Source organism: Panthera pardus, unplaced genomic scaffold (assembly GCF_024362965.1).
Source record: "Panthera pardus isolate Hobbes unplaced genomic scaffold, ASM2436296v1 HiC_scaffold_16, whole genome shotgun sequence".
Lineage (NCBI taxonomy): Eukaryota > Metazoa > Chordata > Mammalia > Carnivora > Felidae > Panthera > Panthera pardus.
Genome location: NW_026526721.1, coordinates 64,758,495 through 64,786,068, shown reverse-complemented (window position 1 = coordinate 64,786,068; position 27,574 = coordinate 64,758,495). Strand labels below are relative to the sequence as shown.

The 27,574-nt window shown below is 42.9% G+C and overlaps 1 protein-coding gene across 8 annotated transcripts; it reads left to right on the top strand.

Moving 5' to 3' along the window:
* B4GALT4 (beta-1,4-galactosyltransferase 4) lies at nucleotides 1–27,546 on the top strand. Of its 8 annotated transcripts, none has more exons than XM_053903387.1 (9): nucleotides 30–84; nucleotides 3,586–3,698; nucleotides 9,899–10,295; nucleotides 13,567–13,799; nucleotides 16,083–16,270; nucleotides 21,133–21,255; nucleotides 23,355–23,459; nucleotides 26,172–26,270; nucleotides 26,569–27,546. In XM_053903387.1, the coding sequence occupies exons 3-9, from the start codon at nucleotides 10,043–10,045 to the stop codon at nucleotides 26,699–26,701; spliced, it is 1,134 nt and encodes a 377-aa protein (XP_053759362.1). In that variant the 5' UTR covers nucleotides 30–84; nucleotides 3,586–3,698; nucleotides 9,899–10,042; the 3' UTR covers nucleotides 26,702–27,546. The 8 variants fall into 8 exon arrangements, with proteins under 8 accessions (XP_019303993.2, XP_053759362.1, XP_053759366.1 ...); XM_053903392.1 differs by having other exon boundaries at nucleotides 34–84; nucleotides 26,180–26,270; nucleotides 26,569–26,681; XM_019448448.2 differs by lacking the exon at nucleotides 3,586–3,698 and having other exon boundaries at nucleotides 1–84.
* The last annotated feature ends 28 nt before the right edge of the window (nucleotides 27,547–27,574 follow it).

Genomic DNA, 27,574 nt, shown 5'->3' with positions numbered 1-27,574 from the left:
TCCTCTGGGGTGGCGGGGGCGGTCCCCATGGGCCCTCATGCCTCCTCCCTTCTCCCGGCGGTGCTGGCCGGGGCCGCGTCTACGGTGAGTGCGCCGGGCCTTGGCTCCGCAGGCGCCCGGGACGCGCAGTCCGGTGCGGAGGGCGGCGGCGGGCTCCTGGTGGGCACCGCCGTGGGGCGCACCGGGGTGGGTACCAATTTGGGTCTGGGCGCGCGGTGGGGCGGACGCAGCGCAGCGGCGCGGCCTGGCTCGGTGGGGCGGTCCTGCCCGAGTCCGAGCGGTGAGGTCGGCCAGGGGGCCTGCGGAGGCCGAGCCTGGCGGGAGGCACCGGCTCAGGTGCGAGCACCTCCGCGGCGCTCCCTCTTCTGCCGGCGGGGAAGCCGGGCCAGATGCTGCCAGGTAGGGAGAGGTTCAGGGGTGGTCTCACGAATCTGGGGTCGTCCCCCAGCACCTCTTTCCCCGCGGGCACATCAACGTGAGAAAGCCCCTTCCTCCTTAGAGCCCTCTCTCCCAGGGTTTCTCCTAGGAAACCGATCAGCTGATCCCAGCCTGCGGCCTGCTGGCGCCGGAGAGTTGTGAGAGTCACCTGGCTTTTAAAGTACTTCAGAGACGCCTGCCCGGAGTGGGCTCTGAGGCCATCCCCCGTCTGTCGATCAGTGTCTGTTGATCGGCTTCCATTAGAAGATAAAGGCTGTCTCTAGTTTGAAAAGAGTAGAAAAGTCTAGGAGGATTGGGACTGAGAAAAGGCCTTTGGATTGCTAGCCTTGGAGAGCAGTTACAAAGTGGGTGTGCGCTGGGTTGCATAGTGTTCAAGAGTGGGAGAGGGATGGGGACGTGGAGGTGGCCAGGGCTCAGGAAGCGCTTTGCAGCCCTTTGGTGATCAAAAGGAGGAACAAGAAGATAGTAATTTGAGGGTTCAGGAGAGGTGTGTGTGTGTGTGTGTGTGTGTGTGTGTGTGTGTGTTTTAATTTCTCATTTTTTTTAATTTAAAGGAAGGTAACATGTTAGGGATGCAAGAAAGTCCAGGCATCAGTATTATTCAGGGTCCAGGCTAAGAGACTGGGCTTAAAAAGAGGGGGAGAAGGCTATCCTAGGCCGGAGGGCTGGGCAGGAGTTCTGGAATGTGACTCTAGGGCGAGGAGATAATGCTTGATTGGACCATAGTTTATCTTTTTGGAATTTTATTTTCTGGTTGGCCTTTAACCTCCACGAAATTGCAAAAATGTTCAGGTTCCTGTCTTTGTGCATTATTGGGAGAGAAGATCTATGCCTTGATCAGGTTAGAAACATCTGTTAGAAATATTGACCTGTTTGACCACATAATCTTGGGGGGGGCAGTAAAACTAGCTCTGATATTGTGTTTTATGTGCCACATCAAATAAGTGTTTAGTATCTACTTTAAACTGAGCTAATAATAATGGGTGCTTTTTCCAGAGATGCATGCAAATGATTTGAGCGCTAATCATTTCTTTGAAGATCTTTTATTCAGAGTGGAAACATCAAAAGCAAGTCAGTGGCGGGTTTGTTCTCTTTTTTAAGTCGTCAAGGGACAGTGGTTTCTCAAACATACCTAAGTTCCTATTGAAAATATGGAATATGGATGCTCTGACCTCACTTAGACCTTTGAAATAAAAATCTCTGGGAGTAGAGCCTAGGGATAGGAATTTCAAACAGAGATCACAGGATTTTCTTGTGGCACTGAGAATTATTGACAGCCTCTGAGTTTTTCTTTCAGATTTGGGCTTGTTGGGGCCTCTTTAGAACAGATTTCCTTAAAAGTTATGTGAATGCTGCCAAACTTACAGAGCTGAAGGTTACAGTCTTGTATCTTGTACAACTATCTATTGTGTTACCTATAAATTTTAATGTATTTTGAAGGAAATCTATATAGTCATTGTATTAGAAAAAAAAACGTTTCTGATCACAAAAACCCCACTTAATTTATTTTTTAAGTTTTTGATGTTTGTTTATTTATTTATTTATTTTGGAGGGAGAGAGCATGAATGGGGGAGGGAAAGAGAGAACGGGAGACAGAGAATCTGAAACAGGCTCCAGGCTCCAAGCTGTCAGCACAGAGCCTGATGCAGGGTTTGAACTGTGAGTCATGACCTGAGCCCAAGTTGGACACTTAGCCGACTGAGCCACCTAGGCGCCCCACAAAAACCCCACTTTAGAACAATTAGAACATATGGGAAAAAACAATTTCCCAAATCCTATAATTAACATACAACCACCAGTCATTCTTTCTGACACAAACACACACACACATACACACATATATGTGTGTATGTGTGTGTGTGTATATATATATATATATATATATATGTAAAAGACATAAATGCACACCATACATTTAGAGAATAACTGGAATTGTATTCTGTGTACATTTTTATATTCTGGTTTTTTTTTCCAGTTTGCTATCATGAGCACCTTCGCATGTAGTTAAGTTTTTTAAACACCTTTTTATAAAAGCATATGTTCTGGCATATGGAGTTACCATAATTAATTAAATCAGCTCTATATCGTTAACATTCTGATTCTTTTCAATTTTTGTTTATTTTTATAATGTTGGCTTGAATATTGTGGTCTGCCTTTCTGATTATTTCCTTAGAATAAATTAAGTGATGGAGTTAAAAGCTATTCGAATGCATTTTAAAATCTCATTTTCACGTATCTTCTCACTACTTTTCCTCACTAGAAGGAAAATTAACATTTGTAAAGGATCTATTGCCTTCTAGGTTCATTCTCTTATTTCAGTGGTTCTCAAATTTTAATGGGTAGAAGAGTCACTTGGGGAACTTGTTAAAAATTCATTTTCCCGGGGGCTGGGTGGCTTAGTCGGTTAATTAAGCGGCTGACTTTGGCTCAGGTCATGATCTCGTGGTCCGTGGTTCAAGCCAAGCATTGGGCTCTGTGCTGACAGCTCAGAGCCTGGAGCCTGCTTCATGTTCTGTGTCTCCCACTCTCTCTCTCTGCCCCTCCCCAACTTGTGCATGCGCCCTCTCTCTCTCTCTCTCTCTCTCAAAAATAAACATTAAAACAATTTTTGAATTAAAAAAAAAAAATCATTTTCCTGAGTCCCAGGCCCAGCTGTTCTGACCCATTAGCTCTGGAGTAGGGCCCAGCAATCTTCAATTTTAACATTCCCCGCCATATTTGGTAAGAGGCATTCTTGGAACCATGTATGAAACATGCTTTTTAAATAAATAGCAAAACAGACTCAGAAATTTAGGTCACTTGCCGAAAGCCATTCATGCATCTGGTAACAGGATTTGAACTCAGCTCTTTGTGACTTCAGAGCCTTTGTTTTTTCCACTACCTTAGGCCTTCTCAAACCTTCTCATTGGTGTGCCCCTAAGGACTACAGAAAGGGAACTCTGACTGACCCCCCTGCAGGGTTCTCTGGGATACCTGAACTTGACACAGACATACACAATGAATCTCCATTCAAAGCCCCCATCAGAAATTCTTACAGACTCTGTTATGCTGTATAACATTTACTATATAAAACAGCGTCAGTCCTTTGCTAGTTAAATTTACTGCTTGTTTCCTGATTGTTTTGTGGTGACTCTTACCGTGAAACAGTTATTGCAGGACCATCGGGAAGCTCTTGCCTAGAGTGTGAGACACTGCTCCTGTGTGCTCTGTGAATTCCGGATGGAAGGGATGGTCTAAGCAGCAATTCCTTTCAGAATCAGGTGAGAGAGGCACTGCTTTTGAATACTCAATGGCAGAGGAGCAGAAGGCGGTGGGCATGACCGAGAGGAAGTGCCATTTATTAGAGATGGGGCTCATTACTCTTAGAAGAGTGTTGGTGTTAGTTACCTGAGGGGAGCCAGCATGGGGGTGAGCCTTTTTCAGTTTTTAAAACGTTCCCCAAATGGAATTTGAGACCCACTTAATTTTTTCTCTTCTTTATTAATCTTTATTTTTCCTTCTCCTCCTGCCTTCTCATCTATTTTTAGTAGTAGCCTGGGATTATGGTATGTCCTTATGTATTTCAACTAGTATACTCTAGAAGGTCACTGATTATTTACCAAATTCAGCACCTGCTATGTGTCAGGTCATTTTGAGGTCCAGGAATACAAAAAACAATGGTTCTCTTTGAGAATTAAGTTAACTGCTGTATATTGACTTGGGTTTTGCTCAGTCTCTGACTTAAAATTTTAACTTTTAATTTTTAATTAATTTTAGACTTAGAGAGGAGTTGCAAAAATGGTACAGAGAAATCACTCAACCTCCCCTAATATTAGACCATTACATAACCATGGTTCAATTATCAGTACTATTAACTAGACTACAGATTTTATTTGGATTTCATCAATTTTCCTGCTAGTAATTTTTTGTTGTTGTTCCCATAGTCTATCCAGGATCTACATTGCATTTAGTTATTTCTCCTTTGTCTTTTCCATCTGAGATAGTTTCTCAGTTTTTCCTTGTCCTTCATTATTTTGACCCTTTTGGAGAGTACTGGTTATTTTGTGGAGTTCAATATATCACTAATTCATGAGGTTGATAGGTCTTAACACTGATGATACTAAACCTGATCACTTAGGGTGAAATCTGTGTTACTCTGCTGTGAAGTTATTGTCTTTCCCTTTGCAACTAATAATTATCTTGGGGGAGATACTTGAGACTATGCAAACTCTGTTTATCCTCAACCTTTCATCCACTAATTTTAATTCTCATTGATGGATCTTGTCTGCAACAATTGTTGCAGTGGTGTTTGCCTAGTGATTTTTTTCTACCTCCTGCTTCCTTATTAATTGAGAGTTTCCTATAAGAAAGAGCTGCCCTTTTTCCTCCCATTTGTTTATTTGGTCATTTGTATCACTGTGGACTCTTCATTGTATTCTGTGGGTTAACATGCAATGCCATCATCATTTTCTTGCTTAAATGCTTACAATTTTGGAGCTTACAATTAGGGGCTCAGGCTCTGAGTTTAAATGGCTTGTGCTTGTAAGTGGCTGTCATCATTTCTATCCCATCCTTACCCCCAACCCAAGGAATCATTGCTTCTTCAGGGTCTGGGCAGCGATCACTTAGCAGCCAGGTAAGGGAGCTATAAATAGAAGAACGAATACCAGAGGCCCAAAGAAGGTAGGACAACATGTGTGCAGACACTCAGCTCTCAGGAACTCTGCAAGAGTAAAACGAGTAGCATAATACCAGCCTTTCCCCTGCTGCTGCTCCAGAGAGGCCTATGGGAGTAGGATCATGTGCCTGGGGCCGTGCCCTGAGAGGCTCTGTGCTTAAAGGACGACCAGATGGGTTTGGAAAACAGCTGGGTTTAGAACTCTGACTTGGCACTCTTGGCAGCTAAATGAAGACCACACCCTTTCTTCTGGTGCATTAATGTTTAGTAAATATTTGTGGACTGCACCTAGTATTCTCCCTCCATCCCCTGTGGTACACAGATGTGTATGTGTAGAGATTCTCCAAAAATGATACCTAGCATAAATGCTGATTTATCTTTAGTTATAGCTTATCTTCCTTGCCAGATTTTTTCTTTCATTATTATGGAAAAGTTCAAGCATACACAAAAGTAGAGAGGAAAGCAAAATGAACCCTTGGGTACCTATCAGCTAATTCAATACATCTCAGTATTTTGTCAGTCTTATTTCATCTATTCCTCCATTTTCAGGGGTGGGGCTGGCATATTTTAAAACAAAAGACTCATTGAAATTTAAGAAAGGATTGAAATAAACTCTAAGTGCAAGGACTATACCTTAATTCTCTTTTCTCCCCTTAGTGCCTAGCACTATGCCTGAAAATAGCTGATGCTCAGAAAAGACTGGTTGAATTGAGAGGGAGGAAAAACCAGTTTTGAAAGCCTCATCATTTTGAACTATAAGACAGACTTCTACAGTCTTGCCCTAAAATAACTTCTTTCACGTTACCTGAATTTATTGCCTACAGTCATGATTTTCCTGTCTGTTTTTTGATTGAAAAAGGAAACTTTTCAAGGGTAGGTTCAAGGTCTGTCAATTACTTAATGTTATTATAAATAAGTCCAGTCTAATGACAGTTCCCTAAACATTAACCTAGAGTTACTTGCCCTAGAAAGAACTTGCTTTTAAAAATCATGATTTGTTTAAATCATAAAGGTAATATATTACCCATTAAAAGAAAAATAGGGGTGCTGGGTGGCTCAGTCGGTTGAGCGTCTGACTTTAGCTCAGGTCATGATCTCGCGGTTTGTGAGTTCGAGCCCCAAGTCAGGCTCTGTGCTGACAGCTCAGAGCCTGGAGCCTGCTTCAGATTCTGTGTCTCTCCTTCTCTCTGCTCCTTCCATGCTCACTCTCTGTCTCTCAATAATAAATAAACGTTAAAAAAGATTAAAAGAAAAATAAATTACAGAGAAATGGAAAATTATCTGGACTTCATAATGTAATTCCAAATTTAACATTATGTTGCTTGGCACCCTGATAAAATTTGAGCATAAATCACATTGGTAAATAGATTTGATTGATAACTATTACATTCCTGGGAATGTACCAGGTGTGTTTGGGTGCAACATCTCGTTAAATTCTTATAGCAACCTTTTAAGATAAGTACATATATATCTTTATGTTTAATAGCTTGATAAAGTTGTTGAGAGGGGTTGCCCTCAGTCACTCAGCTGATAAGCAGGGTGGGCAGGAGATCTCTCTTGAAAGATCTTTGGACCAGTGTTAGAGACCCTTCACACCTCAGATGTTTACTCCCAGGTGCCAAGGAGACCTCACACTTGAGCTTCCTTCGTGCTGGCTCCCTGTACAGTTGGTTTGAGGATAGCACTAAGGCTTGGGAAAAAGGGGAAGTGATTATTTTTAACTAGATCGATGTCTTAAGAAATGGAGTTAGCAGTGAAGGGCTAATTATGAAGTAATCATTAAGAATGGTTCCTTGCTTTTGTAATAAATTTATCTTTGGACAAATTCTGTAGGCTGCAGTTTAGCTATGTTAGTTTGCGATTATTCCCAGCTTGCCACTGCTTGGGTAGGTTTTAAATCTCTCTAAACCAGGGGCACCTGGGTGGCTCAGTCAGTTAAGCGTCCGACTTCGGCTCAGGTCATGATCTCGCGGTCCGTGGGTTCGAGCCCCGCGTCGGTCTCTGTGCTGACAGCTCAGGGCCTGGAGCCTGTTTCGGATTCTGTGTCTCCCTCTTTCTCTGACCCTCCCCTGTTCATGCTCTCTCTCTCTTTCTCTGTGTCTCAAAAATAAATAAATGTTAAAAAAAAATAAAAAATAAAAAAAATAAATCTCTCTAAACCACTCTTCCTCCCTCTGTAAGAGGAGGGGGTGCTAGACTTGTGTGCTTTCTGCTCGTTTCTGCTTCTAACACTATAGTACCTCTGTGATCAGAAATCTCTTGGCTTGTCAGGGGGCTATCCCTCCATAAGCAGCTTTTAGAAGAGCAGTGTTCTCAGTCTAAACTTTCCAAGATTGAGATGGAAGTGTTGAATCGCTGTATTGTATACCTGAAACTAATATTACACAGTATGTTCACTGGAATTTAAAAAAAAACCAAAACTTTAAAAAACCACTATTGCCAATTCTAGCAGTTAAGCCTCGTATAGTTGAGTCCCCAAATGTTGTCTGATTGGCCCCAGGAACCTGTAGACTTAACAGATACAGAAAGCCATGCCAACACAGTCCCAAGGAAAGGGACAGGAGGCTGACAGAGAGAGGGGCTGCCAAAGGGAATTCTGCATATTCTAAGGGTTTGTGTTGGGTGCACCCAGGTACCTAGATGAGGAAAGAGATCGAAATGCCTATGTGAAGGGTGTGTCAGAGGTAGGCTTTGGGCCTGGCCTTGTGGGTTCAGACCCCAGCTCCACCACTTACTAATTGTGTGGTCGAGGGCACGTTCCTTAATCTCCCTTTATTTTTCCCCTCTATAAAATGAGACTAGTGATTCTTACCTTGCAAAGTTGAGAGGCGAAGTAAGTTAATACAAATGATTTCACTTCAGCGCGTGCCATAGAGTAGATGCACAAATCAATCACTCTTATTAGCTGTTATTACTGCCTTCGGCATCATTTCTTATGATGCCTTCACAAGACCCTAAACACAGGCCATAGTGTTTAGTTGCTTCCTGAGTCAAATCTCATTTGTGGCTTGACTCAGGAATCTAATCTTCATTTATAACGTTGAATCTACAGAGAAATGCTTTCTAGGTTTCCTTCAAACTAGCCTAGAGCTAAATTTTTGGAATCCTACCCTTTAGTAACTAGGGGACTATCTCAAGAGGTGCTAAGATTGTTTTGTTTTTATTTTTCACATTGAATTACCACCTAGGGATCCCTATGTCTAATTTTAAAAAACGGACAAAACTCAACAACTAAATTTTCACTATAAAAGGGCAGAAGTATATCATACAAAATTCCAAAAATAGAAAAAAGTACCCTTGGCTAATCCCTACTCTTCATGCAGTTCTCGTTAGCTTTTGGCTAATATTTCTCTCTGGAGTTTTATTTCTGTAGTTTGAGTAGTATCATACACATGTACAGTTTATTTCTGTTTTTCTTTTATTTAAGATTTGATCATACTTGTTTTCATGTTATTACTTGGCACAGAAAATATTTTGGTCTCCATTTAACTATCCATTTAACTGAGGGCATGTTTGGCTGTGGAGATTATCGCTGCTGTGGCTTTAGCATTTTCTATCCCCTTCTGATAGCACACTTAGAATTTGAGGGCAGATGTGGTTTTGGCAATGCAGAGAACATGTGGCGGGGGGGATTGCTGGCTGTGTCCTTGGGGGACTTGCCAAGTAGCCTTCATCACCTTAATATGTTCACATGGTCCAGAGTGGGCCATCAGCTTTGTGGCTTCAGAAACTGGATTTTTGTCAAGAACTGAGAGGATAGTGACCTTTCAGAAGTGAGTTCACGCTATTCCACCACATGCTCGTGAAGAATGGCAGTTCATCAGCTGGCAGTGAGAAATACAGTATGATAGAGTGGTGCTTGGGGCAGCCACCAGTGTGCCCACCTGTTGGCCATCCTTAGAGTCACTTTATGTAAGTAACAGGACAATAACAACAGTGGTGGTCAGCACGTAGTTGGTGCTCGCTGTGCGTCAGGCATGGGCTACACTTTATGTATTAATACATTAGGCTGTTCAGTCATACAGTAACCTCTCCAGGGAGGTACTGTTTTTATCCCGATTTTACAGGTAAAGAGACTGAAGTTAGTCAAGTGACTGACTTGAGGTGTCATGGCTGATACGTGGTGGAGCTGTAGTTTCTGCCTAAATCCAAACCACTGATCTTAAACACTGCACTGTAGTTCCACCTGTTAGTCTTACAGATTACTGAGCTCCTGTCTTGGCCTTCTCTTATGTTTCTTGCCCTCACCCTCACCTGTTGGGATGTGCCCTGTGCCAGTGCCTCGTTGTGAATGTAACATTTATAGCTGCAACATCCTGGACTTTAATGCCTGTTGTTGAGGAACGTGTTTTTCTAGCTGTCACAGAGAAGAGCTTTTGTCTTTCTCCTTATTTTCTCTTTGAGTCAAAATACAAGATTTTTACATGTTGCTAACCGTCTATTAAAGCTGTGCTAGGAAGGGGCCACTAAAGAAAAAATTGGGGAGCTGTATTTTGGGTCGTGCCCGACTCAGTACTGAGGAGGCTTTCACAGCTTCCTCTTTGCCCTCTCCTCCTGTGTGACATCTGGAAATGCCTTTTCCTCTTGGGTGACAGACAGCCTGGGTGGTAACTCCTGGGATGTATAGTTGGTTGGAACCTTCGACCTCTGAAATCCGATTTTCTGATCTCAAACCCCTCATTGGAGAATTCCCATTCCTGTTAGTCAAGATCCACTGGGAATAGATTTTCAGTTTGCACTGATGTGAATCATTCAGGATAGGATTTCCATGTGAAACAACATGTCTTTGTGATTGCCTTCCAGAGATTGTTGGAGCGGAATTACTGAACAAAAGCAGGCATTGCATCTTCAGTTGTCACCAAGTTTGCCATCAGATTACAAGAGTTGAACTCGAAGCTTCCCCTGCAGTGAAGCGGAGAGAGACATAATCCTCACGTAATAACAGACATGGGCTTCTTCGTGACTTTCCACCTTTCCTACAAGTTCCGGTTACTGTTGCTTTTTCTCTTATGCCTGACAGTGCTTGGGTGGGCCACCAGTAACTACTTTGTGGGTGCTATTCAAGAGATTCCTAAAGCAAAGGATTTCATGGCCAATTTCAACAAGGTCCTAGTCTGGGGGAAGGGAAAAACTCTGACTCAGGAAGCATCCATGAAAGAAGCAGACCTCAACAACTGCCCTTCTGTGTCTCCATACCTCAGTAAGTTTTTTTTTTTCTTTTTTTCAAGTGCTATGTAAACTTATTAATTAAATATCACATTTATAGATACAGAAAAGCATAAAAATCAGAAGTGTACAACTTGGTTAAGTTTCACAAAATGAATATACCTGTGTCATCAGTATGTTACATTAAGAACTGGAATCCTGGGGCGCCTGGATGGCTCAGTCGGTTGGGCGTCCGACTTCAGCTCAGGTCACGATCTCGCGGTCCGTGAGTTCGAGCCCCGCGTCGGGCTCTGGGCTGATGGCTCAGAGCCTGGAGCCTGCTTCCGATTCTGTGTCTCCCTCTCTCTCTGCCCCTCCCCTGTTCATGCTCTGTCTCTCTCTGTCTCAAAAATAAATAAACGTTAAAAAAAAAAAAAATGAAAAAAAAAAAAAGAACTGGAATCCTTCTGGAACCCTGGGAGTTCTCGTGCTTCTTTCAGTCATGACCCTTACTTCAAGATTCTAACACCATCCTTTAGATTTTTCCTGTTTTTAAGCTTTACATAATTAGAAACACGATGTGTAATCTTTTGTGTCTGGCTTTTGTTGTTCAACAGTATGTTTGTGAGATGTGTCTATATTGCTGATGTATAGTTTTCCATTATACGAGCATACCCAATTTTATTGTCAAGCCACAGAAGTCTCACATCCACAGGCATGTATTTCGTTCACAAGTCTGCCAGATGAACTGGGGGGTGCATTGATTTAGGCTGGTGGCTCTGCTCCATATGTCTTACCTTTTCCACCTGAGACCAATGAGCTCGCCTGAGGATGTCCTTCTCCTGGCATCCACAGGACATAAGAGCACAGGTGGAAAAATCCACTCATGTCACATCTGTTAGCATTCCCATGGCCAGAAGTATGCAGTCAAGGGACAGGACTGAGTAGGTTTTTCAATGTCATCTTTAGTGTTTATTTCTTAAATATATTGTATGTTCTGATTCCCCTTTGATGTCTTGCCTTTCAGTTTAAATTAACAGTAAATTGGTTTGGGTGCCTGGGTGGCTCAGTCGGTTAAGCGTCCAACTTCAGTTCAGGTCATGAACTCGTGTTTCGTGGGTGCAGGCCTGGCATTGGGCTCTGTGCTGACAGCTCAGAGCCTGGAGCCTGCTTGGGATTCTGTGTCTTTCTCTCTTTCTGCCCTGCTTGCACTCTGCCTCTCTCTCTCTCTCAAAAGTAAATAAACATTAAAAAAATAATAATAATAAATAAGTTAATGGTAAATTGGTTCTATGGAACACATTGATTAGAGAGGAAAAGCTCCACAGCAATATTAGAATCTTTGTGGATTATATGAGACCTCTGATTCTCCAGAACATCAAAGCACTTGTAGTTCTCCAGATACTCCTCTGAGCCTTATACTGTTTCCTCTTTCCAGAATGCCTTTCCTCAATCTCTGTCTGCCTAGTGGATTCCTGTTCATCAAAAATCCAGTTGAGATTCCTTCTGTCTCAGAAAAGTACATACACTAAAGTAGCCCCCCGTGGGGTAGCTTCTTGCTCTTAGCTGAACGAAAACCTGCAGACTCTCTTTCCTCACTGAATCACAGCCTTGTGCTGTGTTTCTACTGGCATACTGCTTCTCTTTACTCAGTCATGGAACAGCCAAAATATCACTCCTGATTACCTGAGGGAAATTGTTCTGCTCACAAGTTACACAAATTGAGATAGGAAAATGAGGCATTGAACTGCACATCTGACTGTACTGTCTCCCTTGTTCAAAATCCTCACAACATATTGAAGCAATTAAAGTTTTCATAAAAATACATGGGCCATGACATAATACTGAGGAAGTACCTGGATTAAGAAGGTGACAAAAGTAGTGATGAAGTAACATGGGCCATTAGTGACCCAAGAAGAAACAAAATTGGAGAAGATCCCAAGGGAGTGGTAGGGAGACTAATAGTGAATGGAAGCAGGCTCTAGAAGGGTAGGGCACCTGAAAAGTTAAGACAATGAGAAAGTGAGCAAGGGGACTAGCTTATATCAGAATTGTCGCATGGGGCTCTTTCAGGGGCCAAGAATAGAGGCGTGGGTTAACTCACATGGTGGGGCTTGATAATAGGCTACATGGGAAGCCATCTCAACAGCCACATCATCATCTTCCGGCTGCTCTACGGCCTGGCAGCAGCTCTGGTAGCTTGCTTTCACATCACTCCCTTTCTTACTGTTTGTTTTTAGGGCATTTCTGCCTGCCAACTCCATGTGTCACATCTTCAGGAAAGGCTCTTTCCTAGAGGCTGGTTGTTGTCTGTAGGTGGCTGGAAGCAGTTATTTGCCCTTGGTGCCATTAGGCCGAGTCTTTCAGCCACTTCACGGACACTGGAGCCTGGTCTAAGCAGCTGTGGCCAGGACAGCAGTGGTCACATGGAGCAAGGCGTGGTGACTTACACATTGGAGGGAGCTGTGACTGCTTTGTTCAGGAGAGGACGGCACAACATGCAAGCATCTTGAGATGTTATGGCCCGGCCAGTATATATGGAGTTAAAAAAAAGCGTGGCTGAGTTCTCTATCCAAAGCTCTGCCTCTTCTCTTACCAGTCAGTATTCCCTGTTAATTCAGATTGAGGAGGAGGGCCAGTGTCTTCAGCCTGATCTGTAAAGCCTTGCATGAGGTCGGTTCCCATGGGTGGCGCTGGGTTTCATCCAGTTAGGCTGTGTCCAGACTCGCTGAGCAAATGCTCCACTGGGATGTCTGCTACCATGCACAATGGGAGAATTGTGATGTTGCACATACATGTTACTGCTGGGTTAGGCAGGAGGCTAGTTGCTATTTCCTTTCATGCTTTTTACCTTCAGGGAGCTAGGATAGCTCCCAGGAGCTCATGGAAAGAATGGGAAAATGGCCTTGACCATGAGCTTGATTCCATGGAATGCTCTTGAGTTTTAATTTTGAGAAGGAAAAGGGGATTGAGCAAATTTGAAGTTATTCAGTCTAGCCCTGATCTTGGCTCTTGACCATGGTCAGTGGGACAGATGTATCTCCTCTGTACGGATGAATCACAGACCCAGAGTTGGTTACCCCACCACAAGAGAATGCTCTCATATGTCATTTACTTGCTTTTGCAGAAAATACCCTGGGTCACATGACTCTAGTTATAGTTCATGACCAAAAGAGGCTTTAAAGTAATAATAATAAAAGCTGACACTCATGGTCCTCACTGTGTGCTGGGCAGTGTTCTAAGGGCTTTAGGTCAGTGCTCATATAACCCTATCAGCCCTTGATGAGACAGCTACTGTTCTTTCCTGTGTCCTGTTTTTATTGTAGGGGGCCAAAACAAGCTTGTTTTCAAACCAGATCTCACTCTGGAAGAAGTGGAGGCAAAAAATCCCAAAGTGCACAGAGGCCGGTATCACCCCGAGGAATGTAAGGCTTCCCAGCGGGTCGCCATCCTCATTCCACACCGGAACCGAGAGAAACACCTGCTGTACCTGCTCGAACACCTCCATCCCTTCTTGCAGAGGCAGCAGCTGGACTATGGCATCTACGTCATCCACCAGGTGAGTGTGGGGGGCACACCCAGGCTCTGCCCTCCCAGTTCTCCTCTCTGTGAGGAGAGACCAAGGGACTTGGCCCTCTGGGTATCTTAGGTAAAAGGAGCACCAAACTGTCACCAAAGAAAAGGTCTCCTACCTCATTTATCCATGAAAGGAGTAAAGGAAATTCTTGTCTCAGAGTGTGGAATAATCAGACTAAGTGCTGGGAATTTTACTGCCTCTGATGTGAACCTCTGGAGGAAGTCTGGTTTGTTTTATTTTTGTCTGTGTGAGCCCTTCTGTGTTAGCCAATGACTGCCCAAAGATTTTCTCCTGAGATTTACCTTATATTTCCTCCTGCAGCTGCTATACACTGCACGATGAGATGCTGGAATTTTTCATTATTGAGCATCGCTATTCAGTGGGGATCTAGGCAGGGGATCCTACAGATTACTGGGTTAATAGCCATGGAGTTCTAGGACTGTTTCCTCCCTTCTGACTATAACTTTTATTATATAAAACATTTTATGTTTCGTTTTCGCTTTCTCAACTCAGGTATTAGGCTTCCAGAGGACAATTTAGTAGGTATACAGTAAGTGATAAGTGTAGGCTGCTTTTGAAGAATTTAGCTCTAAGTAGAGTGGCTGATGAAAGATGCCTGTATTTGGTATTAATGTTCATTGAAAAAAAAAAATAAGATATCCACTTAAATATCCGTGTCTAGCTCCCCCAAATTGTCCCAGACCATCCAAATAATTTCCCCTCAAATCCTTACAGATGACAAGAATGCAAAATCATTAACTGCATGCTTCATATTCAAAATCATTAACTGCATTTTATAACCAGCAGTATTTGTTTTAGGACAACTTTCGACAAATCAGAAGATGCAGTTCTGCAGTGTATACTTTTTAATAACCAGGGGCCATTTTTTAGGATTTGAAACAAAATTTTACTATTGGTTTATGCTTATTTTTCTTTTTAACATTGTTAGTCATTCTCCATCCTTACTCAGGACACCAACCCCCAATGTACAGTATTTTGTGACTAGAAAAAATATGTGTGCTTTGTTATTCTTTTCAGGAAAATACTGTGGTAACTTGAGAATTGCCTGTACTTCTGTTATGATAAACTGTTTATTAAACTGGAATTTATTCATAAGGAATTTGATCCAAATAGCCATAAAAAATTAATTCCGTAAAATCTTTTTCATACTACATAGCTTTGTTCATATTATTGTTTGAATTGTGTTCTCTTCTTACCCAGTGATGAATCCCTTTCCATGAGGTTACTATGAGGATTACCTTCTGCCATTAAATGTTAATGTTTGTTTATTTTTGAGAGTGAGAGAGACAATGTAAGCTGGGGAGGGGCAGAGAGGAGACAAAGAATCTGAAGCCGGCTCCAGGCTCGGGAGCTGTCAGCACAGAGCCTGATGTGGGGCTCGAACTCACAGACCGTGAGATCATGACCTCAGCTGAAGTTGGATGCTTAACTGACTGAGCCACCCCTCACCCAAATAACTTCTGTTTATAGGTCCAGATTTCTTGTTTTTTTGTTTTTTTGTTTTTGTTTTTCTGGCAAGCTGTGTCTCTTAGAAGCTTAGTGCAAATTTGTTACATAGGGTAAGATTGGATTAGCTAGAAGTTAAACAGTAAAGCAATGATGGTAATTGGCATGACTACCATGTAAGAATGTTTATGGTTTTATGTGGAATAAATGTATGTTTTTAAAAAATTTTTTTTGAGTTATTTTTATTTGTATTTTAAAAGTATGACCTTTTAAAAAATTGTGGTGAAATATACATGAAATTTAGTATCTTAACTTTTTTTTTTTTTTTGGATCAAACCATTTTATTGAGGGGCTTCAAGGCAAGGTTGATGGGCTGGGAGAACAGTGAAATCTGACACCCTGAGCCCTGCCGGAATCTCCCCAGGTTCACAGTCACTAAAAGTGCATCTTAACTGTTTTTAAGCATACAGTTCAGTAGTGTGAAGTATATTCACAGTATTGTGTAACCACTCTAGAAATTACTCACCTTGCAAAACTGAAACTCTATACGCATTAAACAGCAACTGTCCATTTCAAGGCATGTTTATAGCTTTTAGAATGTAAATGTATATGAAAAAAAAACAAACACACAAGCAAGTGGTCATTTATGATCACATCTACTCTGTTAGATCTTCATGTCACAAGTATATTCTTGTGCTTTGGAAAGAATAATTCCAGCTCTTGCCTCTGAACTGAAGAGAGGCATGGTGTGAAACCTTATCTCCAGAGCTTTTCAAGTTTTAATTTCTGTATCTATAGGCTGGAAGTAAAAAGTTTAATCGAGCCAAACTCTTGAATGTGGGCTATCTAGAAGCTCTCAAGGATGAAAACTGGGACTGCTTTATTTTCCACGATGTGGACCTGGTCCCCGAGAACGACTTGAACATTTATAAGTGTGAGGAGCAGCCCAAGCATCTGGTGGTTGGCCGGAACAGCACTGGGTACAGGTAAGCGGTACGGTGGCTCTGCCCAGGGCTTGCGTAGGCGGAGAAACTCGCTCTGTTGTCATCAAAGCTGTGGGGGGCGTAGTGTCCAGACTATTATAGAAAAATAAAGAACAGGAAAAATGGTCCAGGACGTATCACTTAGAGTTCAAAACAGGAATTATACCAACCCTGGCAGAGGATGAAAGAGGAAGGGAAAGAACAGGATAGGGAAGGCAATCCAGGCATTGCAAATGAGGGCCAGCCCCGCCCACGGCGCCCCCATGGTGCAGCTTTCACAAGCAAGTCCACACTGAGTAGGTGTCCCTGACTTCCCCTTCTAGCAGGCAACGAGAGCATGCCCCTTTGGTCAACGTTTAGGCCTCTGTTGTGAAACTGACTCTTCTTTTCAGACTGTGACATCTTCCCAGGGTTCTGAGGGAGAGTGGGGAAGGGCATATCCACTGAATAGTCTGTTCAGGGGCAGGACACCCAGGACAAGTTCCTCACTCTCACAACCACTGTGAGAATTGCTTAGACACCATCATTTCTATCTTCGTTTCCATCCCCTCCACCTCTGAGCAGACACATAGCTTCTGTTCAGCCTTACTGACTTTGAACCCAAGCCCCATGTACACTTGGGATATAAACAAATGCCTAGAATAAGCCACAATGGGTGAGCACACAAGGTCTTTAAGAAACACTTACGGAAGGGTCTAAAGCTCTTCCCCAGAGAACATGGCACCTTCATCTTGTGCAACAGTGGGAGTTTCCCAGCTTCCAAGACGTGAAAGCAAGAGAGAACATGGCGTGGTTTTGGGGGGAAACGCAGGTAGTTCATTCGGGCTGGAAAATGAATGTCTGGGATGGTGGAGGGAGGAGAGGCAAGAGATGAGGGTAGGCAGATTTTGCAGGCCTCGTTCAGTCTGCTGAGGAAGTTGGATTTCCTGTGGAAGGGACTGGGGGGCATCTGACCCATGGTTACAGCTGCAGAATGACAGGAGAAAGCTCATTGCTGGCCTTTAGTGTATTGAGTGGAGCGAGGCAGAGGGGAGAAGCTGGGAGAGGAGATGCCATGCTCCTGAATTAGGCAGGGATAGTGGGGCCAGAGGGCAGGGGAGGGGTCTGGAAGAGAATCACAGGATTTTTTTCCTTTGAGGAATTATATCCTGATTCTTACCTGGACGTTTTGTTTTCTAGTCTCCTAGAGCCACCTCTGCATGGAAGAAAGCAGCTTATTATGTCGGGGTACCTTGGCATTTTCAGAAGCATGTCAACCATCTGCGTAAAATTAATAAGCTATCACCGTGTACATAACACAGAATACCTGTACTTTGACCCTTTCATAGGGTCCAATTCTTTCTGAACATCTGTGACAAGACATTATAATCACACAAGATTGTTTTCGTTGTTTATTTCAGAGTGTAGCTACATGGGATTGTTTAAAGGCTTTCTGTTGGGATTCTAGATTTTTTTTTTTAAGCCAGACCTCAAGAATCTGAATTCTTGGGCTTTTCTGCTGGAAATAAATTTTCAGCAAAACTTCAGTGCCACAATCAGATGCTACTTACTCTAAAAACAGCCCCTGTATGAATCTTGATGTTTTGATTTGTTCTTGTAACTGGCCAGACATTTCTTTTATAACTAGATATCAGAGAGCCTTTGTCGTCTTTGAGTAACTGGCAGGGTTTTCTTAATAGGAATCAGGTGATTGAATGTGTCTTCTCTTCTGATCTGGATGTAAGAAGTTCTGAGCCAAACCCATGGCTTTCTTTCAGAAGCTGAGAGAAGAATCTATCTGTAGATCAGAGTTCTAATATATTTCCCATGTTAATCTTCTGTTCTGATTTAAGTTTTCCTCTGGTCCTGGTTGTTTGTTATTTACATTTTTCTACTTCTTTATATGAATCATGTAAACCGCCTCATCTTCTGGGGCCAGAGAGAGGTGAATGCAAGTAATGTAGGAATTGCTCTTATCTCCGCTTACCTACTTCTTACCTTTGTTACTTTGGGCAAAGCCCCTCTATTTGCCTGGAGGGCAGGTGGGGTTGAAGGTAGCTAAGTGTCTTCTCCCTGCTGGTCACTACGTTTCACTGAGTCACAGAGCTTAAAACCCCACGCACTTTAGCTTTAATCATTGTTACCACAGCCCCATGAGGAGAAGTACAAGAAGTTTTTACCCTGCAGAGGGAAGAACTTGAAGTAATTTGCCCTGTCTCAGACTCTGATGAGGCCAGATATAAATCTTATTTATCCTACTGACTATGGATCAGTGATGAAGCCCTGGACCAGCCTGTGGGAAATTTTACTGCCAAGAATTCCTTTGGTACCTGCCTGCTTTCTTCAAGGACTCTACTGTTATTTTATGACGATGTTTTCCCTACCGTTGGGCCTTACAGCCCTTTAAAAAAAAAAAAAAACTGTTCCAAGGCCAATTTAATATTTAAGCTTTTCCTGGTAAGAAGAAAAACCAAGAGCAAAGATCAATAAACACGTAGACGTTAGCCATCTAAGAAACAGCTGGGAAACTAAGAGTTCCTTAAACCTTTCTTACGGCACCTCCCACTGCATCTGCACTGCTTTCTGGGTGCTCCCAGACAGCCCTCCTTTGTGTCTCTCTCCACTTTTCCTCATGGAGTTCTGACCACCAAGAGTTTCCCCATTTTCCTACCTATCTGAATCCTCCCAGACCCACCTGCTGGCCCCCTGATGCACGGCATCTCCTTCCTCAGAACGCTGATGAAGTTTGCCTCTTGTGTTAGACTATAAGCTCTTTGAGGGTAGGGCCTACCTGTTACAGCATCTAGCCAGCGGTTTTGCACACAGTGGATAGTGGCTATTTAATACATCACTCCCAAATCAGTGATGCTGGTTCTCTTCTGGTGACCCATTGTTGGTGCTTGGCAGGTTGTGCCTGGGCAGTGATGCTGCTCCATGTCCTGATGAAGCTGCTGGTCTCAGGTCCTTAATCCCTTGTCAGAGTCCAGTGGCCATGGCTTCAAGTCACTGCAGTGGGTGTCTTGGCCAGTAACAGCTGCTTTCGGAGCCCTGCATTCCTTTTGTTTACTTTAGGTTGTTGTAATACCATTTTCTAGAATTTTAGGTTGAGGGGTTATAAGTAAATCTATTCCCCTGTGGGTTAAACAGGGCCTCCCCATCTATACTCAGAACATAGAAATAGCTGAATTACAAATTGGCTTTTGGGACTGACTCCACCTGTTAGATAGCAATGCCTGTGTGTTTATTGATCTTTCCTTTTGTTTGTTTTTTAAAGTTTATTTTTATTTATTTTGAGAGAGAGAGAGAGTGCAAGCGGGGGAGGGAGATAAGAGACAGAGGGAGAGACAGAATCCCTAGCTATCTGCTGATAGCACAGAGCCCGATGTGGGGCTCTATCTCACAAATGTGAGACCATGACCTGAGCCAAAATCAAGGGTTGGATGCTTAACCTACTGAGTTGCCCAGGTGCTCTGCAAAGCAGAAATATTTAATTGGTCCTGGAATACTTTGAAGTGAAGTTAATTAAAGTTAGAAATTCTCCATATATTCATACCTTTTTATTTAGTAACATCAAAGTTATTAAGCTGCCCTCATTTACATTTCTGAATTGTTACAGTGTGATATTCAGGGGTTATCTTTATTTCTCAGATATGCTAATTTGTGTGCCAATAATCCATAAGAGTCCGTATGACTGGGAGGTGCTCTCTGACCTCTCAAGGTCCTTCTTGACCTCTTCTCCCTTCCCTTTTTCTTATCGTATCCACATAGCTCCACTCTGTACTCTCTTATCACCTACTATGTTGTCTTCAGGCCTTGTCTCCTACTCCTGCCCCTTCAGCTACTGCCTCTTGACATCTTAGTTCCAAAGCCGTATCTGTAGCCACTCTTCTCTTTTGAACTTGAACCCTATATCCTTTTGCCCACTAGCAAAAGCACTAGGGGTATCTCAAATTCAGCTTATCCAAAACATAATTCACTGTCTTCCTCTTATTGTTCTGTGTACTCTTTTTTTTTTTTTAACTTTTTTTTTTTTACATCTATTTATTTTTGAGAGACAGAGAGACAGAGCACAAGTGGGGGAGGGGCAGAGAAAAAGGGAGACACAGAACCCAAAGCAGGCTCCAGGCTTTGAGCTGTCAGCACAGAGCCCAATGCGGGGCTCGGACCCACACACCGTGAGATCATGACCTGAGCCAAAGTCGGATGCTTAACCAACTGAGCCACCCAGGCACCCCCTATTTTTTTTTTTTTTAAAGACTGTATCATCTACCTTGTTACCCAAGCCAGAAACCTCAGGATTGTTGAGGTGCCTTGGCTTCTCCACCACGCAGACAATGAGATGGAGATTTGCATGCAGAGAAGTGGAGTTTGCATACAAAGTGTGTGCAGGAGCTGTGTCCTCTCTACCTGACCCCCGCCAAAAAAAAAAAAAAAAAAGTAAAAATAAAAAAACAGTATATTCATCATGGCATTCATTCATGCTGAACCTGGAGGCTGCCTCAGAATCCTTAACCCCATGCCTTTGGCAGCCATTACTATTCACTGGATTGGCACGTGAGATGAAATCTGTTGTTCACCCTGATGTCGTGCTGCACATTTACAGGTACCTCTGTAGACCTCCACACACAAACATTCACAGTAACAGGTGGATAGCACTTTGCTTAGTGAGCGGACGTGAGCACTTACGTCGACAGGAAAGAAGGGCAGACAGGGAAGGCCAGGAACATTGGGGGAGGTGGATGTCAAGTAGGAGTGGATGGATGAAAGTGCATGGTCCTCAGACCGTTCCTAGAATGCCAGGCCTGAAATAGAGATTTCTGAAGAGTGTGTGGAGAACAGATGGCCTTGTGCTAATGTTACCTTCTCTCTCCTCTCTTTTGCTCCAGGTTACGTTACAACGGATATTTTGGGGGTGTTACTGCCCTAAGCAGAGAGCAATTTTTCAAGGTGAATGGATTCTCTAACAACTACTGGGGATGGGGAGGCGAAGACGATGACCTCAGACTCAGGTGAACAACAGGGATAGGTCCCCTTCATGGGGCTCTGCTGTCTATCAGTGGTGGCTCTGGAAACCCTCATTTGTGGATAGTTCCTCTAGATGCCAGTCCAGCAGGTCATAAGGCCGTGGAGTCCGGCTTAAAAGGGGGCAGGGGGCAGGGGGCAGGGGGAGGGCGGGATGGCCCAAATTGCCGTTCACCATTGGCAGTTCAGAAATGATGGAGGGTCGTTTGTTTCTGGCTCGCGGGTGTTTAGAGACCAGAAGTGTCGATGGGGGTTTCTGCGGACTTGGTGGGTATTACTTACAGAGACAGGGTCCAGAACTCTGCAAAACTGCAATTTGAGGAAAGTGACCAGAGAGCCTATTGTAAGCCTGTAGCTTTTTTTTTTTTTTTTTTAATGTTTATTTAGTTTTGAGAGAGAGAGAGAGAGCGAGACAGACCCTGAGTGGGGGAGGGGCAGAGAGAGAGAGGGAGACACAGAGTCTGCAACAGCTGTCAGCTCAGAGCCTGATGCGGGGCTCGAACTCGGGAACTACAAGATCATGACCTAGGCCAAAGTCTGATGCTTAACCAACTGAGCCACCCAGACACTCCCATAAGCCTGTGCTTTTGACCAGACACCAGGGAATCCTGGCACAGTTCTCAATTTCCAGAGCAGAGAATGCCAACAGCCTGTGAGGAGTGGCACACCCAGGATCAGACCAAGATTCCCTTTCACCCTTATGCATTAGCCAGCCCCCCACACTGGGAGCAACTGCTGGCCTGACACCCCAGCCAGACTCAGGGCTGCTGGCATTACCCTCAGGTTCTCTTGCACTACTTTCTGCTCTGGGGGCTCAAAGGGAGTATGTCTGGACTCTTCTCTCAGCTCCCCCCTCCCTGCCAAACTTGGGTTTTGTGACCCAGTCTTATCCCTAGCTCCCAAGAATAAGTATTCAGTAGCCTCAATTGAGGCGAGTATCCTCAGACTTCTAATAATAAGGCTTTTGGGGCTACTGGGAGACCCTCTTTCCTCCTACTGTTGCCTCTTAGAAAGGACATTTCTTTTTTATTTTATTTTATTTTTTAATGTTTCTTTATTTTTGAGAGAGACAGAGACAGAATGCGAGTGGGTTAGGGGCAGAGAGAGAGGGAGACAGAAGCAGAAGCAGGCTCCAGGCTCTGAGCTGTCAGCCCAGAGCCCAACCTGGGGCTCGAACTCATGAGCTGTGAGATCATGACCTGAGCCGAAGTCGGATGCTCAACCGACTGAGCCACCCAGGTGCCCCTCTGAAGGACATTTCTTAGCTGGGGTTCTGAAGTAATAGATGTGTGACTGCCAGAACTGCCCCAGTGCTTTAGTGTGAAGGAGCCAGGGCTCCATGTTGGTCTTGCTCCCATGTCTCGGCTGAGAGTCTCGGGAATGTTTCTGGCGGGAGAGAATGGATTTCCCTCACCACAGGCTCCATAGGAATGGTCATAGTGATGGGCATCAGTACTTTAAGGCCCGGCCCATTGGCAGCCTGTGTGGCTGTGGCTTATGAAGTAAACACAGGGCACCTGATAGATTTCTGGGCAAGAGTAGCAAGGACTAGAGGTAAACAGTATCCCTCATGTTCCCCAAATCATTTCACTGTCCAGATGGGATGACTAATAGAATCTTGCATGTATTATGTGACTTCACTATCTTCTTGATCCTCCTCAGCTTCAAGGCAGGGGGGAGACCCCAGTTTTGCTTTCATTTGAGAAGAACATCATGGTCTCCAGAGTTGTTCTTGACTAATAACTATGAATAAACCAATGACTTGAACATAAAAGTTTCCTGAGGTGTTTTAGAAAATGACAAACTATAAATTGACACCTCCCCTTTGTACCCCAATAATAAAGGTTAAATGTGATTCTTTTATAGACTTGCTGCCTGAGGCCGGATGTTAAAAGATTGCTTTTTTTTAATATCCTAATTTTAATATTCTAATATCCTAATAATCAAGCTCTGTGTGACTGTGTGTGTGTGTGTGTGTGTGTGTGTACATATATGTAAATTTTTGCAAATGATTCTTCTTAAGTATCTAGTGGTAGATGAAGTGGGATAGACTTTTTTAAAAAAAACACTTCTATTATTCTTCTAGGGTTGAGCTTCATAGAATGAAAATAATCCGACCAATGCCTAATGTGGGTAAATATACAATGATCTTCCACACTAGAGACAGAGGCAATGAGGTGAATATAGAACGGTAAGTCCTGGATTCATATGGCTGGCAGGCTACCTGCTTAGTTTCTTCTGTCAGTGAGGTCTGCTGAATTCAATCAGATGAGCCAGTTTCTTTTGTTCAAAGCTTTTTATTAAGGCAGTTTTCAAACAGACACAAAAGTAGAGGGAGTGGTATATGGAACCCTCATGTGCCCCATTCCTAGCTGCGACAGTTCCAACTCACATCCTCTCTCCCTTCTCCTGCTTTTTCTTCCTCCCTCGCTAGATTATTTATAAGCAAATCTGATATCACAGCATATCCTGTGTAAATACTTCAGTATGTATCCTTAAATATAAGAAGTCTTAAAGAAACCAGTATACCTAAAATGAAACCAGTATACCTCAAATGAAATTAACAGTACTTCTTTAATATCATCAAATATCCACTTAGTGTTTGGATTTCCTTGATCGTCTCATAATTTTTTTTCCCTTAACCGTTGGTTTATTCACATCAGAATCTAGACACAATCCACACATTGCATTTGGATGATCTCTCTGAAATCTCTCAGTCTGTAGATTACCTCTCTACTACCTTTTGCCTGCTGCATTTTATTTGTTGAACAAATCAGGTCATTTGTCTCCTGCAATTTTATACCTTGTGGATTTTGTGACTTGCATCCTGGTGGTATAACTTCATATGTGCCTCTGACCTCTATATTCCCTTGTAAGCTGGGAGTTGGATCTGGAGGCTTGAACAGAGTGCAGTACTGTTCAGGGTTAGAACACTTCATCAATGATGTCACATCTCTCTTCTTGTATCACAACTGGAAGATATGATGGCTTGTTGGTTCTTTGTGATATTAAGATTGATCTGTGGATTTAGGTGCTACCAGTCCCATCCAGGTTCCCCATCAGTCTTTCACCTGATGATTTTATCAGCCATCGGTGCTCATTGAATATATTTATTATTCCATTGGGAATCATAAAATTCTGATATTCTATCATGCCTTCTGCATTTATTAGATTTTTCTGCAAAGAAGGCCTTGCCTTCATCTGTTTGAGTATGCCAAGGTATGGTTCTTATAGAAAAGGCAGATAAAGGGAAAGAATCAGTGCTGATTTTTCAAAATGATGACTTGATGTTCCCTAGCATCCTTCAGGATGTAGTTAATATTCTTTTCAATGCTCAGTTTATCTCATTGTTGGCAAGTGGAATCTTCTTCAGGCTGACTCCTGAGTCCTTTGACATAACTACACTAGTTTTGAGAGCTCCCTTACCTGTGCTCCTATGTGATGAGCTGTTCTAGGCTTACCATATACTTTTCTTGCCCCAGGAATTAGACTTTTCACCCAGGAACCTGACAGATAAGTCAGTTCTTTATGGGACTGTAGTTGAAGAATCTACAGTTCTTTGTTCTGATATTTTCTTCTACATTTTAAAACAATATTAGGGGTGACTGGGTGGCTTAGTCAGTTAAGCGTCTGACTGCAGCTCAGGTCATGATCTCATGGTTTGTGGGTTCAAGCCCCATGTCGGGCTCTGTGCTGACAGCTCAGAGCCTGGAGCCTGCTTCGGATTCTGTGTCTTCCTCTCTCTCTGTCCATCCCTCGCTTACACTCAGTCTCTGTCTCAAAAATAAATAATAAACATTAAAAAAACAGTATTAAAATATTATAGGGCTTTGTTAGAGCTTATACTTTAAAACAATATTAAAAGGCTTTTAATGGAACTTGGGTGTATTATGCTAAGTGAAATAAGTCAGAGAAAGACAAATATGATTTCATTCATATATGGAATTTAAGATACAAAACAGATGAACATAAGGGGAGCAAAAATAATATGAAAACAGAGAGAGACAAACCATAAGAGACTCTTAAAAACAGAGAACAAGCTGAGGTTGTTGGCAGGGCGTTGGGTGGGGGGTGGGCTAAAGGGGTGGTGGGCATTAAGGAGGGCACTTGTTAGGATGAGCACTGGGTGTTGTATATAAGTGATGAATCACTAAATTCTCCTGGAATCATTATTACACTATATGTTAACTGCCTTGGATTTAAATTAAAAAAAAATAAAAATTAAAAAAAAAAAAGGCTTTTAGCCCATGCGTTAGAATCTGCAACTTTAACAAAACAGCTACTTCTGTGCCCACCACCCAAATTATATTTGTTACCTGTGACCCACCCCCCCCATACCCATTTCCTTCCCCCAACCCAAGAGGTCACACTTTCCTGAATTTTTGTGATTATTACTTGTGATAATGATCGTTATTTCTGCTGTTTCTTTGTTGTTGTTGTCGTTGTTGTTGTTGTTTTTCCAGAGATGTGTATCCCTGTAAAAAAGATTGTTTAGTTTTATATGTTTTTCAACTTCATACAAGTGAAATCATACTGTATTATTTTTCTCTGACCTTACTTAGCTCATTGTGTTTCTGATCTCTGTCCACATTGATACTGTCACCAAAACGTTTTGCTCTTCACCCCAAATTCCTAGAGACCAATTCAGCTCACCACCTGCTCCACTCCCCACATCCCCGGGCTCCTGCCATGCAATTGCTGCTGCTTCTTGAAGCGCATCCTGCTGCTTTGCATGTCTCTGCATCTTGCATGGGATGATGACCCTGCCTGGTTGTCCTTTCCTGCACCTTTCTCCTAAGCCTCAGTCATGTCTACTTTCTCCGCGCCCCCTCCCCAGACTCCTTCATGAAGTCAGGCTCTGCTTCATTCATCCTCTTCTACATATATCCTGATTTTGTTTGAGACTCTTAGGAGAGGTGTGTACCCTCCTGCCTACAGACAGCACTATGGGAGGATTCATAGATACCCTGAAGCTTAGCCAAGGACCTGTTAGCAATGGATGGTGCGTATTGCATTGTGTCCGTGTTACTTGTGCGTCCTTCTGTCCTGTAGACTGGGTGCATTGACTCTTTCCATCATGGGCCCCTAGGGTCTTAACATGAGGTCTGACACGTGAACACATGGCTATCATTGGTGTCCTGTTACTTTAGATGGGGAAAATTAACTTTTTGCAGCAGGAAATCCAGATGGTACGATAATTGACAAAGATGTTTTTGTCAAATTTGGGGGCAGGGCAAAAAGCAATGGAAATATATGTTAAATTCTTGCATTACCATTTACACTGTTCTTTTTATCTTTAGGATGAAGCTCTTACATCAGGTGTCACAAGTCTGGAGAACAGATGGGTTGACTAGTTGTATTTATAAATTACTCTCTGTGGATTATAATCCTTTATATACCAACATCACGGTGGATTTCTGGTCTGGTGCATGACGTGACCTTGGATCTTCTGGTGACATTCGGAAGAACTGAATATTTTATTGCAGTAATTTTGGACTAGACACATTCGGAAGAACTGAATATTTCATTGCAATAATTTTGGGCTAGAGACCAATAATTTTCGGACTAGTAGCACACATTAAGAACTTGTTGCAGCTAATTATCGAGCTGAACTTTTTCTTTTTGTATTTTCTTAGCAGAGCTCCAAGTAATATGGGATGTAAAACAATTGGAAGAAGACAGCTTTCTTCGTTGTTTTCCCCCTGAGGGTTAAATCTTGTAATACAGATACTTGAAGGACTGAGTATAAAAGGACTATTCAAAGAATACCATGAAGCCTAGCTACTTGAGAACTTGGATTGAAGGATATTTAAGTTTGGGCTAAGAAAGCCCACAGGAAATAGGATTGCTGAATGTCTCAGAGAACCAGAATTGTTCTCGTCTGTGGTAGAAAGGTACGAAGAAGTCTACCTGTTATTCATTTATCCTGCACGCTCCTCTGAAGAGCTGGGCCCCAGGTGGGAAGAAGGCCTCAGAAGAGAGGAGAGAGGTGAAGAATCAAGATGCGGTGAACTTGAGGATGAATGGCTGGGAGGAGGACAGTGATGGAGAAGCAGCCACAGTTGTGCCGGTCACTGCTGCTGCTCCCTGTCCTGGGGGTCACCTGCCCAGACATGTCTTCCCAGGAATAGCCCAGCAGGGAACACATTATCTACTAGTTTTTAAAGTATTTTTGTAAAAATGATTTTGTACGTGTAGGATATGAATTAGCTGTTTACAAATTACATATTAACTCATAATAGATCGAAAGCACCTCTGTAGTAAAATATGGAAAAGCTTTTGGTGCCTAGTCTTGGTTTGTCACTG